Source organism: Aythya marila, assembly GCF_965140915.1.
Source record: "Aythya marila genome assembly, chromosome: 12".
Classification (NCBI taxonomy): domain Eukaryota; kingdom Metazoa; phylum Chordata; class Aves; order Anseriformes; family Anatidae; genus Aythya; species Aythya marila.
Genome location: NC_139053.1, coordinates 9425939 through 9441378, shown reverse-complemented (window position 1 = coordinate 9441378; position 15440 = coordinate 9425939). Strand labels below are relative to the sequence as shown.

General features: G+C 55.1%; 1 protein-coding gene across 1 annotated transcript in view; it reads right to left on the bottom strand.

Annotated features, from left to right (window-relative positions):
* Positions 1-68: 68 nt before the first annotated feature.
* ATP6V0D1 (ATPase H+ transporting V0 subunit d1) overlaps positions 69-15440 on the bottom strand; it is a 33367-nt gene continuing 17995 nt past the window's right edge. Inside the window, exons 3-8 of the mRNA XM_082769999.1 lie at positions 11830-12008; positions 8491-8570; positions 3128-3205; positions 2409-2585; positions 1791-1868; positions 69-1288 (exon numbers count right to left, since the gene is read on the bottom strand). Coding sequence (XP_082626125.1) covers positions 1127-1288; positions 1791-1868; positions 2409-2585; positions 3128-3205; positions 8491-8570; positions 11830-12008 — 754 coding nt within the window. The 3' untranslated portion in view covers positions 69-1126. The remainder of the gene's footprint in view (positions 1289-1790; positions 1869-2408; positions 2586-3127; positions 3206-8490; positions 8571-11829; positions 12009-15440) is intronic.

Here is a 15440-nt window from a genome sequence, read left to right as displayed (position 1 = left end):
AAGCACCCCGCCAGCACGGGGCCCTGGGGACGAGCGAGGAGGCGCTGGAGAAAGCAGGGAGAGCGCGGTGCAGTAGGCAGATATTTATTGGTGTGGAGAGGAGGGGGGTCACAGGGTAACAAACACTGCAGAGGTGACCACGGCACAAGCTGGGACAGAGCCGCTGCTGCCAGGCAGGATGGACGGGAGCACCCATCGGGAACTCCCCATCCAAGCCCCTCTGCAGCCCCCAGGCCAACCCCGAGGCAGACAGGGGGTGGCTCTGCCCCGGCCCCAGGCGTGCCATACATCCATGCAGCCACCCGGAGCAGGGCAGGGGCTCTCCCGTGTCGCAGCAGCACCCGCACAGCCCAGAGCCTTGCACCTTGTGCCAGACACAGCTCCAAGCCACGGGGTTCGCAGGGGAGGAAGGAGCTCAGGCGGCTTACGGAGCCCTTTCAAGCTCCAGCGACCGAAGAGAGCAGCTTTTGAGGACGCTAGCCCTTAGTGCAGATGCTGCTGGAGCCGGGAGGAGCGCGCTCCACACATGCTCTGGCTCTGCCCTCACGTTCCCACAGGCTCCGTCCCAGCCCTGGCCAGGGCTGCTCAGCCTGTCCCACCTCGGGGTTCGCTACGAGGGATGCGGGGATTACACAGCAGCATTGGCTACGCTACAAATCACACTCCAACTAAATCTCACGGGGACAACGCTGAGGAGGAGGCGTGCTCGGAGCGCTGACAGCGAGGACTCCTGGCCGTGGCAGACCCTGACGCGCTCCTCTGCAGCGGTGGGAACCACTTGGAGGCAGCAAGCCCCGGCTGGTGCTTGCTCTGCGAGCAGAAGCACATACAGCAGGTTAGTACAGGAACACGGCTACTACGAGACACACGACAGGAGGCGTCCCTCCCGCTGCACAGGGCCAAGCCTGAGCCACCGGCCCCTCTGGACCCCTCACTGCACACACAACTCAAACTTCAGCTTGTGAATAATTTAACTAGCGACTGTACAGTTTCCCCATCCGAGCCAGTTCGACAGGTGGGACATCCCTGGAGTCTGGGCAAGGGGTAACTCGGGGGGCACGCAGAAGATAGACAGGGGTCCCTCTGGACTCCAGGGGTGGGAGGGTCGGGCAGGAGCAGGGCAGGGTTAGAAGATGGGAATGTAGTTGTCGATCTTGGTCCTGTGCCGCTGGGCGATGCACTCTGCGATCCACACGATGTTGCGGCACTCCTGCTCCTTCAGCTTCACGAAGGCGTAGAAGACTCCGAAGTGGAACTGGTTGAGGAACGCCAGCTTGTTCAGCTTCACCTGGGGAAAGCCCGGAGGAGGACATCACTCGTCCACCTCTGCCAGGCTGTCCTCTGCTGGAGGAGGCAGCCCAGGCAAGGATGGAGCAGCTTGGAGGTCCTGCGACTTCCCCAGCAGGCTGGGGGCTCCTGGCTCACAGAGGACAGGCTCTGGCACTTCAAGAGGGAAGGATTTACACCCTCACGTGCTGCCAGAATCCTCCTTTCCCACATAATTACTCTGCTCTTGCTCTCGGTGGGCCAAACATCCATCGGCAGCCCCAAACCTGCCTTCTACACTGCTCTAAGCTGTCTGGGTGACAACGTGGGCCCCCACAGCCATCAGTACTGAGCACCATTCCCTCCCTGGAGTACAGGGAGAGCATCCTCTTCCCTCCCCAAACTCTGCTGATCTGCAGCACTGATGCTTGGCAGCATCAGGCAGACAACCCTGCTGCTGCCCTGAGCTTTGGAGGAGGCCCAGGCAGCCACGCTTGTCGAGCGGTGTCTCAGGGCTCACTCACCTCATGCTCAAAGAACCTGTCTTCAAGGGTCTTGTCTCCAGGGTTGCTGCCAGCCCCTTCAAACAGCAGCTTGTACTCCTGCAGGAAGACATCACGAGAGGATGTACCCGATTCCAGTACCCTCAGCAGCATGCCTGGGCCCCGTACATCAGACCCCCAGCCACTACATCATCAGCAGAGGACAGAGAAGCCAAAAGTCATCTGCCCTGAGAGCACACGAGCACACAGGATGCTGCGAGGCTGCCCTGCACACACCCCACCTGGGGACCTGCTGAAGACAACGCCCAGAAGAGCAGAGAATCTTTTATCTGTGAGCATCACAGGTCCAGCCAGGGATCCTGCCCCTCCTCTGAAACGTGCAGTGTTCGTGGTGTGGTGCCTGCAGGCAGGATACACCAGGCACATCCCTTCCACGTACAGATCAGTGTGTTTAGGCCATGCCCCTGCACCCACAAACACTGGCACACGCTGCTTCAGCAAGGGGACACCGAGCTCTCCGACCCCAAATAACAGAGAACAGGCAGCCCCCACCCTAAGCTGCCCATCCACACTCTCCCCAAGCCCCTGAGAAGCTCTGAGGCAGAGCAGGTCCTTGCTCCAGTCCCCCAAAGCACTCACGGGGTAGTAGTCAGCAACGTTTTTGACTTGTTCGTAGTCATCTGCTCTGGCCAGCTGAGCCAGCCCCTCGGGGTAGAGCTTGCCGCAGTGCGGGAACAGCTTCGCCCGGTCCTCCTTGGACAGCTCCGTGCCGAACGAGTTGATGGTGATAATGAAGGCCCTGCGGTCAGCTTCGAACTGCGGGAGAAGAGAGTTTCACCTCGGGCTGCAGGGGCTTTGACAGAGGTTGGTGGGTAACGGTGCTGCTCTGAACGGAGCCGCATCAGAGGGCGGCACAAGCTCGGTGCCTGGGACACACACAGCAGGGGGGGGCCACCTGCAGGACCACGAGGTGCTGCCTGGGGAGGAAATCCACTCAGGTGAGGAAATCCCCACCTCAGGCACAAGCCAAGACACTGAGCAGCACCCTGCCCAGCTCCAGGAGTGGTTCCCTGCTGCCCCTGAGCCCTGCACATCCAACAGCCAGCTCTGGCACGCAGATGGATCTCAGAGACTAGTTCTGGTTGCTCTCCTGCTTGTTGGGTGGATGAAGAGGCTGCCATGAAGGCAACACATGGGCCAGCATCTGGCAAAATCAGGAGCAGGCAACCAAACCTGCCCAAAGCCATGTGCAGACATTGTTTTCCTAGGTCAGGCTGCACTGGGATGCTGAACAATATCCCGAGCACCTGAAATATGGGTGGAGCGCTGAGTATCACCACAGGAGTTTCCAGACCTACCTCCAGGATTGGACACATGGCGTCTGCTGTAGTACCTCCAAGTGCCTTGCAGAACTTGTAGAAGGACTCCAGGTATGCCTGCAAGAGAGAGAAACGAGTGCTCTTCTACCCAGCTTCCTTTACTGCCCCACAGGACCACTCAGGAGGGGGCAGAAGGCGAGCAGGGATGCTCCCAGACACTTTATAGCACAGCACAGCCTCTCTCACCCCGTGTGAACTTGGACACCAAGCCCACACGAGGGACAGTGCTTCCCCAGGAGCCGGAGACATGAAGGGCTGTGGTTTGGTTTGCTCAAGTGACTGGATGAGCTTAGAGCAGGCAGAACCCCAGGCAAGAAGGTTAAAGCCTATTTTGCTCCTTTGAGTGGTCTAACTCCAAAGCATTCGCTGAAGTTTCACATGGTTTCCTGACCCCGCTCTGGCCTCTCCAAGCATGCCAAGCCACACAACTATAGCTGCAAGACCTAAGCTCAGAAAGTAGCCCTGTGTAAGCGGAGTCGAGATGAGACAGGACATCTGTGAAGGAAACCAGCCATCCTCTGTAATTCTCTTTTCACACTGCAGCCGCTTGGTCTCCATCCCAACTGGAGCACTGCAGAAATCATACGAGGCTAGGCACAGCCAGGCTGCCTCCAGGAAACGTAATCCTTTGTGGAGATGTACCATAATCCAGCTGGAAGATGACTCCATCTCCCACGGGGAGCCGTGGAGGCAGAGCACGGCTGAAAGTGCCGTTCAGCAAAAACTTTCTCAGAAGAAACCATCATGTGCTAAAACACCTCCCTGCACAGAGCTGCGAGCGGGATCACATAAAAGGAATGGCAAAGCAACGATGCTGAGACATCACAAACCTCTGCCTCGTCATAAGATGGACCACAAAGGCGTGTGCTGGACACCCTCGGCTCCAGAAAAGCACCTGGATTACTGTGTTTGGCAAATAGTTGACACCACACGGGTGTCACAAGGGCACTGCTGGGTGAGCACTGCTCATCACAGCAATGTGATATGAGCAGCAGCCCAGCTGAAGGGCCTCCACACCAACGCACGCAGCATGGGAAACGAGCAGGAGGAGCTGGAAACCATGGTGCAGCGAGACAAACATGACCTGACTGCTGTCACGGACACGTGGTGGGATGGATCCCACAACTGGAGCGCTGGAACGGAGGGCCAGAAACCCTTCAGCAGGGATAGGCAGGGAAGGGAACTGATTGTGGAGAAACAGCCACGGACAGGTTGGGAGCTTGTGGGTGAGGGTTAAAGACCGATAAAGGACAGGTTGTGGTTGGGGTCTACCACAGGTTCAAGGAGCACCTGTGGATGAGGCATTTGGGCTTCGGCTGCAAGAAGTGTCGTGCTTGCACGCTCTCCTCCTGATAACTTTTACCATCTGGATTGTCAGCTTGGAAAACGACACAGCAGGCTGTAAGCAAACAAAATTCCTAGAGAACACTGAGGATAACTGCTTGGTCCAGCGTTACACAGAGCGAGCAGAGGGGAAGTGTTACGGACCTGGTGTTCACCAGCTCCAAAGAGCTCATTAAAAGAGGTCAAGACCGGAGGCAGTCTGGGCTGCAGCGACAACGCCCTGGTTGAGTTTGTGATCTCGAGGAATAAAGGCCTGGCAAAGGGCAAAGTCAGGGCCCTGAACTTCCGAAGAGCAAACTTCAAGCTATTTTAAGAGCTAGTAGATGACATCCCCTGGAACGCAGTCCTTAGGGACAAAGGAGCTGAGCAGAGCTGGCAGCTCTTGAAGGATGTTTTCCTTAGAGTGCAAGGACTCGCCATTCCTCCTATAAAAAAGCAATCAGGGAGGGCAGACAACCGGGATGGCTGAGCAAGGACCTGCTGGTCAAACTGAGGCACAAGAAGGAAATGCACACGCAGAGGAATGACAGGGACACGCGGCCAGGGCTGCAGCACGGATGTGCAGGGATCCACCAGGGAACCTGGTGCCTTCTGTGATGGAGTGAGTGCATCGGTTGGCAAAGGAAGAACGACCAATGCCACCTACCTGCACTTCTGCTAGGCCTTTGACACGGTCCCACATGACACGCTGGTCTCCCAAGTGGAGTGATGGATTTGATGGGTGGACCACTCAGTGGGCAAGGAGCTGGCTCGATGGTCACACCCAGAGAGTGGCGGTCAATGGCTCCGTGTCCAAGTGGAGGCTGGTGACAAGTGGTGTCCCTCAGGGGTCTGTCCTAGGACTCGTACTGTTTAATAGCTTTAGCAATGACACAGACAGTGGGATCGAGTGCACCCTCAGCAAGTTTGCAGGTGACACCCAGCTGAGTGGTGCAGTCGGTACACCAGAATAAGGGATGGCATCGAAAAGGACCAGGACAAGCTGGAGAATTGGGCCCACATGAACCTAATGAGGTTCAACAAGGCCAAGTGCAAGGTGCTGCACCTGGACCAGGGCAATCCCAGACATGAGGACAGGCTGGGAGAAGAACTCATTGAGGGCAGCCCTGCAGAGAAGGACTTGGGGGTTCTGGTGGACAAAAACCTCAACATGAGCCAGCAGTGTGCGCGCAAAGATGATCAAGGGGCTGGAGCACCTCTGCTGTGAGGAAAGGCAAGCACAGAGCATCACCCTGCAGAGCTATCACAGGAACAAGGGCACAGATATTGAACTTTGCTTGAGGTCCACAGACAAAGGATGCTGGACAAAAGGTTCAATCCCAGCTCTGCCCTTCCCAGAGCTCACAAGCAAGCTTTAGGCCTTAGAAGCAAAAATGGGTGAACTCAGATACCCAGCACTGAGTGAGAATCCAGCATCACAGGCATCATGGAGACACGGGCTGCAGGGAAGCTGCGTGGGTACCCTCCCCTGCGGACCCCTCCACAGCTGACATCAATTTACAGGAAACTCTCCGCTGTCCAGAAAACCATATCGCAGAAATAGCGGTGTGCTTGCACTTAATAGTCTTCAGAAGTCTTTTATTTCCATGACACCACTCAATTACCCTCTGCCTCCTGTTAGTCTTGTTTGTCTTTCACATCCAGACTGAAGGGAGATCTGTGGCTGGGCTGTCCATGGTGACTCTTTCCACATCATCCACAATTTTCATCATGATTCACTCCCCTTCCAGCTGAGGAACCCAAACCTTTTTTGTAGTTTCCCATACAGAAGTCATTGTACCCAAACCTTTATTATGTCTCTCTCAGCAACTTCTGTTCAGCTCTTCATATTTTGAGATGAGAGAGGAGAGGAACAGACCAGGAAATGCACAGGACAAATGCACTACAGATGTACACAGCAGCACGGTGATGTTTGTGCAGTTCTCCCCTGTCCTACTGTTAAGAACAGACTGCCTTAGACAGAGACACAATGAGGTCGGTCACAACCCAAGGGTTCATTTAGTGGTAGCAGGGAAGAAGGAAACCTCACTCTACAAGTGGGATGAGGATTCCCTCCTTGCCTCTCCCGTGTAACACTCCACATTTATCCCCACTGATGTGTCTGCTGTGCGTTACTGTCCAGCCACAAAGCTCCTTCGGCAGGTTCCTACAGGCAGGCTGCCAGCAAAGGCTAGCAGCCAGCCAGCTTCGTTTCAAATATCCAATAAAGACACGGAAAAGAAGGAGTAAGCAGCAAAGATTACGATGCTGGCATGCCTCCACTGCTGACCTCCTTCTACTCGAAGAGCTGGCCGCTTTTATCTTCCGCTCCTCATCGTAAACATATTGAAGAACCTCCTCAGTTGCCACTGCTTACTTAAGAGCTTTCAGAAAGAAACATTTGTAATTGCTTTTCCCCTATGAATCCTCCTCAAACCTCGTCTGTGTGCTTGTCCATTCCTTCAAGAAGTGCCTCCAGTAGGTCTGGGTGGCCATGAGCATCTGTCCCAGGCACCCATCTGCTGTGCTCTTCAGAGCAGCTCCAGAGACATCAGACCTGATTTTACTTCCCTAATCTGCCCACAAAGACCATTTGCATTGTGTTATCCATTTTCCAGACCCTGAGGCTGCCAGTGAGCACCTGTAAGCTGCAGTCACCTCTTCCACCCCTGCATCCCCGTGATTTATTGCTGACAGAGCAAGCAGCCTGCCCCTGCTCTCCCCGGGGGCTGCTCGTTAGGAAGATCCAGTCCCAGCACACGCTGAGAGGTACCAGGCAGCGACACTTCAGTTTAGGGCTAGGAAAAGCAGAAAGCAAAGGAGTAGCAGCCTCAGAAAGGAGATGGAAAGGACGTGGCAGCTGGGAGCCAAGGAGAGGGCACCCGCCAGCCTGTTTGCTCTGTGCTCGCCCTGCTCCCTGCCTCTCCCCGGCTCCATAAGGAGCTCTGCACACTGCGAGGGTGCAGGTATTTATGCGTGCCGGCATACCTTCCCCCATTATAGCAAAAGATCGGTACACGCCAGAGGCCACACGCAGCTGGGCATGACTGCCAAAAGGCAGCAGCTTCTCCCCTCCCTTCACCTTCTTCCCTTCACGCCTGACCTGTTCTCCACCTCTCCAAACGGGTCAGGGCTTCCTTAGGAAGCAGAGGTCACAGTGACTGCTAGCTGGCCGTGACCGGTCAAAGCAAGGTTGGCAGATACAATCTGCATCCCACCCGTACTCCAGAGAGTCGAGATGAAGAGATAGCCACAGCCTGCACACAAACACACGCTTTTACACTGCCAGCTAAAACCAGACGGGGCCAGCAGAGGAGCTGACAGCTTCCCGTGCAGGCTCAGGACCAGGAGGTGCCGTAGCCCCTCCACGTCCCTGTGCCAACGCTCTCCCCAGCCTGCCCGATTCCTCCACCCCAGCTTTACTTTTGTCTGTGCTGCTCCACCAAGAGCATCTAATCCCTGCCACAGCCACTGAAGGCTTGAGGAGATTGCTGGAGACTCTTCTGAAAGAGCTCAGAACAGCCAGGTCCACAGAAGTGCTTCGGCCAAGTTTAAGATCAAGCCACTCTGAATGCAGTAACCTCATGTCCAAACTCACCTGGGTAAGCAGCAGCCTTCTCCTGCCTGCCTGGGACCTGAGGAAGTCTATTCAAAGGCAGGACCTTTGCAAAATCTCATGCACAAGCTCTTGACGCTGACAGCTCCAAAAAAAAATCACTCAGCCTAGCTCCAGTGCCCTGATTGCCATGCTGGGTGTTTGGGTGCCAGGCCCCTCCAAGGGCATGGTCTTTACTTTCCAGCAGATGTAACTGGTTCTTGTGCACATCCACTCAATCACCACTCCCGGGAAGAAAACAGAGAGGAAGCAAATTTATTTTTGCATCTATTCTAAGAGGAGAATACCTTCTTCCCTCTATTTGAAGCAAGCCAGCCTCTCGGCTGGAGCTCCTGGCTGGGCAGAGCTGTGGTCACACTAACTAGGGAAGTTAACACCTCTGTCCCTTCCCAGTCTCATTTACCTTGTAGAGCGTGTTTCGAATGATTTCAATGTTCATTTCATCCAGGTCCTGTTCGGATATGCAGTCTTGGAAGAAAGCAGCTGAAAGAGAGCCACAGACACAGTTAGTGCTGCCCTAACCAGACCCACGCCCAGCCCTTCCCAGAGCAGTCGGAGAGCCCTCAACAATACCAGGCAGAAGCACGCTTTATGCTGAGCTGGTCTGGCACTCACCTTCAGTGCCACCAAATTACTGTGACTTAAAACCTCAGGCTCCACCACGGCTCTCCAGGCTGCAATCATTTTGGGGGCACTCACCTGGAAGTCTTTCTTCGCCTCTGGAAGAATTTCTTCACCCTTTAGTCCTACCGTTTGGTTAACAGCCTATTCCAGGCAGAAATTCTCAGCTCTAGCCCCCAGCATCAGTGCCAGATGAGCCCATGTTAAAAAAACAAACCCAAACCCCAAACTGTTCCCAGATGTAGGCTCTCAGAAGTGACAAGACAGCTTCCAAACTGCCTGCTGCAGCACAGCAGCAGTGCCCATGCATCTGTGAGACTGCAAGTCCTGAGGAAGCCCGTGTGCTTCTTCCTCCTCCAGCATCTTACATGGGCTAAGGAGACGTGGGGATACCACAGCCCCTGCAGCCTGGGACACCCCACGTTTGGAGTCAGGAGTGGTTGCCCCCTGGCAGGTCTGTCAGCCCTGTTTTCCTTTGATTTCTCTAGCCTGAGGTAAGCAGCAGGAGACAGGAGGAACTGGTGTGTTCTGGTGGGAAGCTCGGCCCAGACACTTTGCCAGATTATCTCCGGGAGGGCGTTTGGGAAGCTGTTACCACACAAAGAACACAAATGGGTTTCAGATCTAGCGCGGGGTACTACAAGCTGCAGATAAGATGGGCCTTGTACATCTAGCCTGACAGCAGGCTGCTGTGCCACTCTCTTGTTAGCAAGAGCACAATGAGACCCATTGATGGGACTTGCCTGACTTCTTCAACTCTTCCCTCAGCAACCAATTCTGCTGAATTTGCTGCAGAGAGAAATATGATCTTTCCCAGTTCTGCACTCCGGCTGTGGGTAAGGGACACTGCGCTCACACCGAGAGCTGACCAGCGCTCTGCTGAACCAGGTACGCTGTGGGTTCACACCTCTGGTGTCCTCCACTCTCACTGCACGAGCTCCGTGGCAAGGACAGCAGCCACGCTGGGGATCCAGAGTCCTGAGCAGTTTCTTTGCTACTCTTTGCAACAGCATCAGAGACCAATGCCACGTAGCTAGAGGCTCGCTACGGCTGGCAGAAATGAAAACCGAGTGTGCCAGGACTGGTTTTCACTGCAAGACTCACTGGCTAGCCCAGATAGCTAAGCAGTGGCTACTTCAGAGTAGCAGAGGAATGAGAACACAGCTATTTCAGTTCTTGGCCCTCCAATATCCCAAATTAGGCTAACAGCAAGACTTATTTTGCCCTGCTAACCTATGAAAGCCATTTGGGGTTAGGCATTCCTACCAAGCCACGTAGCTATTCAAGTCCTGCAGGAGATAGAGCTGCTGTTTCTTCGCGTGTGGTCACTGGAAGGAGTGCAAGTTAAACAACTGGAGCCTGCATGCTTGCTTGTTTAGGCAACACGGCTACTCCCCACGTACTCCTGCTGAAGAAATGCCACACTAGCTGGTACACAGCCTCAAGGGCACAGCCGGGGCAAAGGTCTGAAGAACTTGGGCCAGCAGGGCAGAAGCAGGCAGGGCTTGCTCGTGTACAAGTGCCTGAACAGGAGAGCAAAGACCCTCAACCACCAGCTGCGTTCTCCAGATCCCCCCGGCAGCGTAACGAGGTGTTTTCACTCCATGCACAGCTTGAAGCTTTCTTGAGAGCTAATAATACCTTTGAAATACTTGGTTCTATCTGATCCCCAAAGTGGGAAGCTTCACGCGTCCCCTTGAGGAGGATTTTCTTCCCACACACCATCCCTACCGCGGGCTCGGCTCCGCTGCGTGCAGCGCTTCTCCCGCTGCAGTGTCTCACCTGGCGAGCCCACCACGCTCAGCTACACTCACACCCACGCCCAGGGAACACCAGGTAAGCTCATCGGCCTTGCTGCAGATGCTCCTTCCCTCCTCGGACGCTCGAGGGGAGCCAGACCTCTTTAGACATGTTTTCCCTCCTGTGCTGGGCTCTATCTGGCAAGTCAGTTTTCCATGACAGCTATCTGATGTGCCCCATTACTCCAGAGATCATTTGTGAAAGCACTTTCAGTTCCAGAAACGATGACTGCCATCAAAGACAATATGATGATTTAAGTGTTTTGCACTTTCTAGCAAGCCCAGAAGAATGATTAATCCCTGACTCAGGCGTACCTCGTTACTTGTGCCCACAGATGCTAATTTAGAAAGTCTCCTGTGACTACCTCTCCTACTACTGCACAGAGACTTCCATATTTTCTCCACAACCACTTCCTACAACTTTTAGCTTTAAAGAACATGTCTGTCTGACTGGCTGTTCGTAAAACGTTTGTTTTTACAGAGTCATGTGCCTCCCGGTCAAGGCTTGTAGCCCTGGGACAGTGCCTCAGTGCAGGGTCCTGCTACATAAACAGCTTAAAAAGCTTTTGGGTGCTTTTTGTTGTTGCTGTTGTTTAGTTTAGGAGGTTTTGGTGTATAAAGAGCTTTCCTCAATATAGAATTAATTTGATCAGCGTCAGAACAAGATCGGCCATGGGCAGAACTTCATCGTTATCTGCAAAAATTGCCTACAAGACATTGCTCAATGATCCAACCAGAAGTGCTGGAACGTAGAACAACATCACAGCAGAGGGTCTGCTAAGGTGGGGGGGGGGGAACCAGGTGATCTTTAAGGTCCCTTCCAGCCCAAGTCATTCTATGGCCTTCGCTAAGGAAGGGCACGCACCACGTGTCCAACAATAATTATTACAAAGATCACTTTCTCCAAGACCTCTCGAGCTTTCTCCTTCCTCCCTGCTTCCAGGGCACGATTCCCAGAAGAGCTGGCAAGTGGCTACGTGTGGCAGATGAGATCTAACCGCACCTGCACTCCCGTGACAGCTCAAGGCTTGGCTCACACAAACCAAATTCCCCAACAGCCTGAGCTACCAGCGCGCTGCTTGGGACATTTGTTGAAGCACACAAGGCTCAATGGCCCTCCAGATGGAGAAATTGGCATGGGGCAGGCAGAAACATGAACTTAAGCCCAGCCACCGCAGGCAGTACAGCCACAGCTGTGCATTACCCACTGCTTTGTCTTCCTGGAGCACGACTTGGACCTAGTTGGACCCTGATAGACTGGAAAGGGAAAGGGACATCTGCTCCACGCACAGCTGAGGGGTACTTTGAAAGGCTCCACTCACCCAGGGGAGTGTCCACCAGGATGGCATTGTAGAGCTCCGCAGGCGTCTGAGCGATGTTCACGGCTTCCATCTGCTCAAAGCTTCCCAGAGGATGGCACTTGGGCACCAGCTCGGAGATGGAGCGCTGGTGCAGGGTCCCAGTGATGAGCAGAATGACGTTGTCGATCATGTAGCTGTACCTGCAGGAACCCAAGACAAAGCCTGTCACAGACGGGCTGCTGCTTCCTTAACATCTCCTCATCTTCCCTGCCTCGATATGGAGAGTCAGGTTCGTGCTACAGCTCAACTGCATCCCTTTGGCATCTCCCACTGACCAGTGAAGAGCAGTAGATGGGAAGGGAAGCTTTGTGGAGGTTTTTGGCCAACCCTCCTGCTCCAAGCACAGCCAGCTCAGGCTGCTCAGGGCTTTGTCCAGCTGAACTTTGAGTCATTTCCGAGGATGTGCAGCTCGCAGCCTCCCTGGGGTTCTGCGCTCCAGTGTTTCTGACCACCCTCACAACACAAAGGCTTTTCCTAACAGCTCCTCAAGGAGCCTGGCTGTGTAGCTGGGAACAGCCGTCCCTCCAGCCGTCCTTCCAGCCTTCCCACTGTTCTCCTCGTGCTGCCTGCTCTGCACAGAGCAGCTCACCCGTGCCGAAGCCTCCAGCACCGCAGCGAAGGGGAACCCGCAGATAACCTGCCTCGAGCTCGGTTTGGGTGCCAGCAGCACCACTGCACCTTGCCAAGATAAGGAGAAAAGGTCACACCTCTGCGGTACCACTCCCTCCTAAAAACAATGGGGCTGGCAGCTTTGGCACAACCTTTATTCATCCCCTCATGGACCCACGCAAAGCATTTTCACCCCTCTGCCATCAACAGATGCACGCTCTCACATTAACCCCTGCTATGAAGTCCCTAACCACGTCCTCTGCTTAAATTAGGCAGGATTAGGGATCAGGCTGCCTCGGGAGGGGTGTGAAGAAGTGCAAAGGAGGCACCAAAGCAAGTTTCAACTGGGGAGCAAAGTTGAGACTGAGAAATGACCCTCGGTGCTTTGAGCAGTTGGTGAAAGGAGGCACAGACGGCCTGAAGACTGCGAATGTGAGAGCTGGTGGCCTCGTAAAGGGTCTAAACGAAGGGATAAAGGTGCCAGGCGAACACAAGGAAAAGCAGGAGCAGGAGTGGTGCTCTAGGCACCCTGACCATGAGCTGAGAGAGCTGGGAACCTGAGAAACGTGGAGCGAGAAGAGCTGCTGAGGTCAGAGGAAGGGGCACAGATGCTGAAAGAGCCCAGAAGATGCTGAAAGATGCCCAGAAGGTAACCTCAGCAGGAGCTGCTCCAAACCAGACAGGACTGGGCCTCAATCTGTATGGCAGGTGGGGCTGTGTGAGGCTGGAGCAGCAAGCCCTGCTCGGTTCAGGCTCCCCACGTGTATCCAGGCACTGAAGCAAGGCAGCAGGAGCCGAGGCTTTAAGGGTAGCAGCACAGCGAGGCTCTGAGCACACCCCGCTGGGACAGGCAGTGGGATGCTGTGCCCGAGCTAACCGTGCGGCTGCTTCCCTTTGAAGCCCGGGAAGGGCAGGTGAGCACAGCCAGTTACGGGCAGATTCCCATCGTTTTTATTAGACAAGCTCAAATATACACTCAAACGGCACATCCATGAGCAAATCCACACCTTAGCTCCTCAAACAGGTGCTGCGGGGCTGGGCAGCGCCCCGCCGGCCCCATTACCTCTGCAGAGCGCCCTGCTGCACCCCGGGCAGCCTCGCAGGGACAGCAGAGCTCTCGGGGCACTGGGAAACCTCCCGCTGCCCGAAACCTGCAGGGTCATTATCCTCATGCTGTTTGTGCAGCCCGATCTCCCCGGCAGCAAGAGGGGCTTGTTTGTAAGAGCCCAGGGCAAGTCCCTCGTGGCGTGGCGAGCGGCTGCTGCGGGTAAATACACACATCTGCAGCTCCCTGGGGTGTGCCAGAGGGAAGGCAGAGCGTTAAGGGTCATTTTCCAGCTCTGCCATCTGCCCTCAGGCACACACAGGGCTTTTAGGACAGAGTGCACGGCAGCAGGGCTCTCACCAAAGCGAGGTAACAATATAGGGCCGGACCCCAACCATTTCTTCAGCTTCCACGTTGGAGGAAGAGGTGAGGAAATCAATCATTTCATGATAGGCTCTTTCCTAGGCTCAGGAAGGAATCTTGCAACCTACAACCTATTTGTGACTTGCAAGGAGCCTGGCCAGAGGTGGAGAGGGACCGAGACGAAATGCCTGGAGCCCTTTGTAGCTGCAGGACTTCCGAGCAGCTTAGCCTTGGTGTGCTGGATCAACGTTCACGGTCAGACCAAGATTTCGTCCTTGCAGGAGTTACCCTGGGCAGAACAGCAGGAAATTTCACTTTTAAATTTCCTCTCTGACAGTGTTGCAAGCCCGTGCAGTAACGAGAGCTGCAGCAGGACAAAGGTCTTGGAGGGCCTGCCAAGGCCGGGCAGACACCAGCACACCCCAGTAACCCTGCCTGAGAGTTAGCTAAGGATGAATCCCGTTTCCTTCAGGCAAGCCCAGGCTCATACTCAGCCCCCGCTGCAACCCAGTAAAAATCGTTATGGCTTAGTCAGCCGTGGTTATGAGGTACATCTCCCGGTGCCAGGGCAGCTGGAGAAGCCTCTCCTCATCTGTGCACAGGGCAACGCTTGGCTTTCCTGTGCCAGGATCCCAACGAGAACGCATCTGCTCCCAGTAGCACAGCTGTACGAAAACCAGCGGAGAGGTCCTGGCTACTTCAGCACTTCCAGCCGAGCCCCACGGATCAGGTTTGTTGGTGGCAGCAGCTCTCCTCCAACTACTTTTTGAATTGAGTGGCCTTTGTCGTTGTCTTCCTCACCGCCTACCAGGTTCTTATCAGCTTCAAACGTTTCATGGTTAATGCACGCCCGGGCTCTTCAGGAAGACACGAGCCTGCTGCGTATTTGAGCTCCGAAAGCGTTTTAACCTTCACTCTCCGTGCAGCCGGTGAGGGGAGCGGGCTTTAGGGCACGTGGCAGGGAACAGGAGCAGCACCACGAAGCCCTGCTGCAGCCTACGAGGCAAGAACAGGCTTCATGCTCGGGCTCTGAGCTGCTCCCTGCCCACACAGGGCCCGAAAGGGCTGGCTGGGTGATCCGCCAGCACTTCACGTGTACGCTCACATCCTGCCTTGCTTCGCTCACTCGATTCGAGGTGTGGCGTATTCCAGAAATTCACATTCACAGAAGCAGGGTTTCAGCCGATTCCTAGAAGCATCAATACCGGTTGACACTAGAGCAGCCTTTCTTACGTGGGGACAGGAAGGAGTTATCGAGCACAGAGACATCACTCGCAGCAGGAGAGATGCTGCCTGACGGCTTCCTGAGGTCCGACACGGCCGGAGCAGTACCTGTGCTCCTCCAGCAGCACCCAGCTCAGCACCGTAGGACCAGGCAACGCTCAGCACACAGCACAGGAGCCAGGACAATGCCCAAAACAAGCCAAAATGTGCTTGGGGGGGGCGGTGTGAAAGCCTGCCTTCCAGGTCAGAGAGATCCTCCTCACTTCTGGCTTCGGGAGGCGCGGTCGCAGATGGGCACGGCGGAGGCCACCCCAGGAAAGCAGAGCAGAAG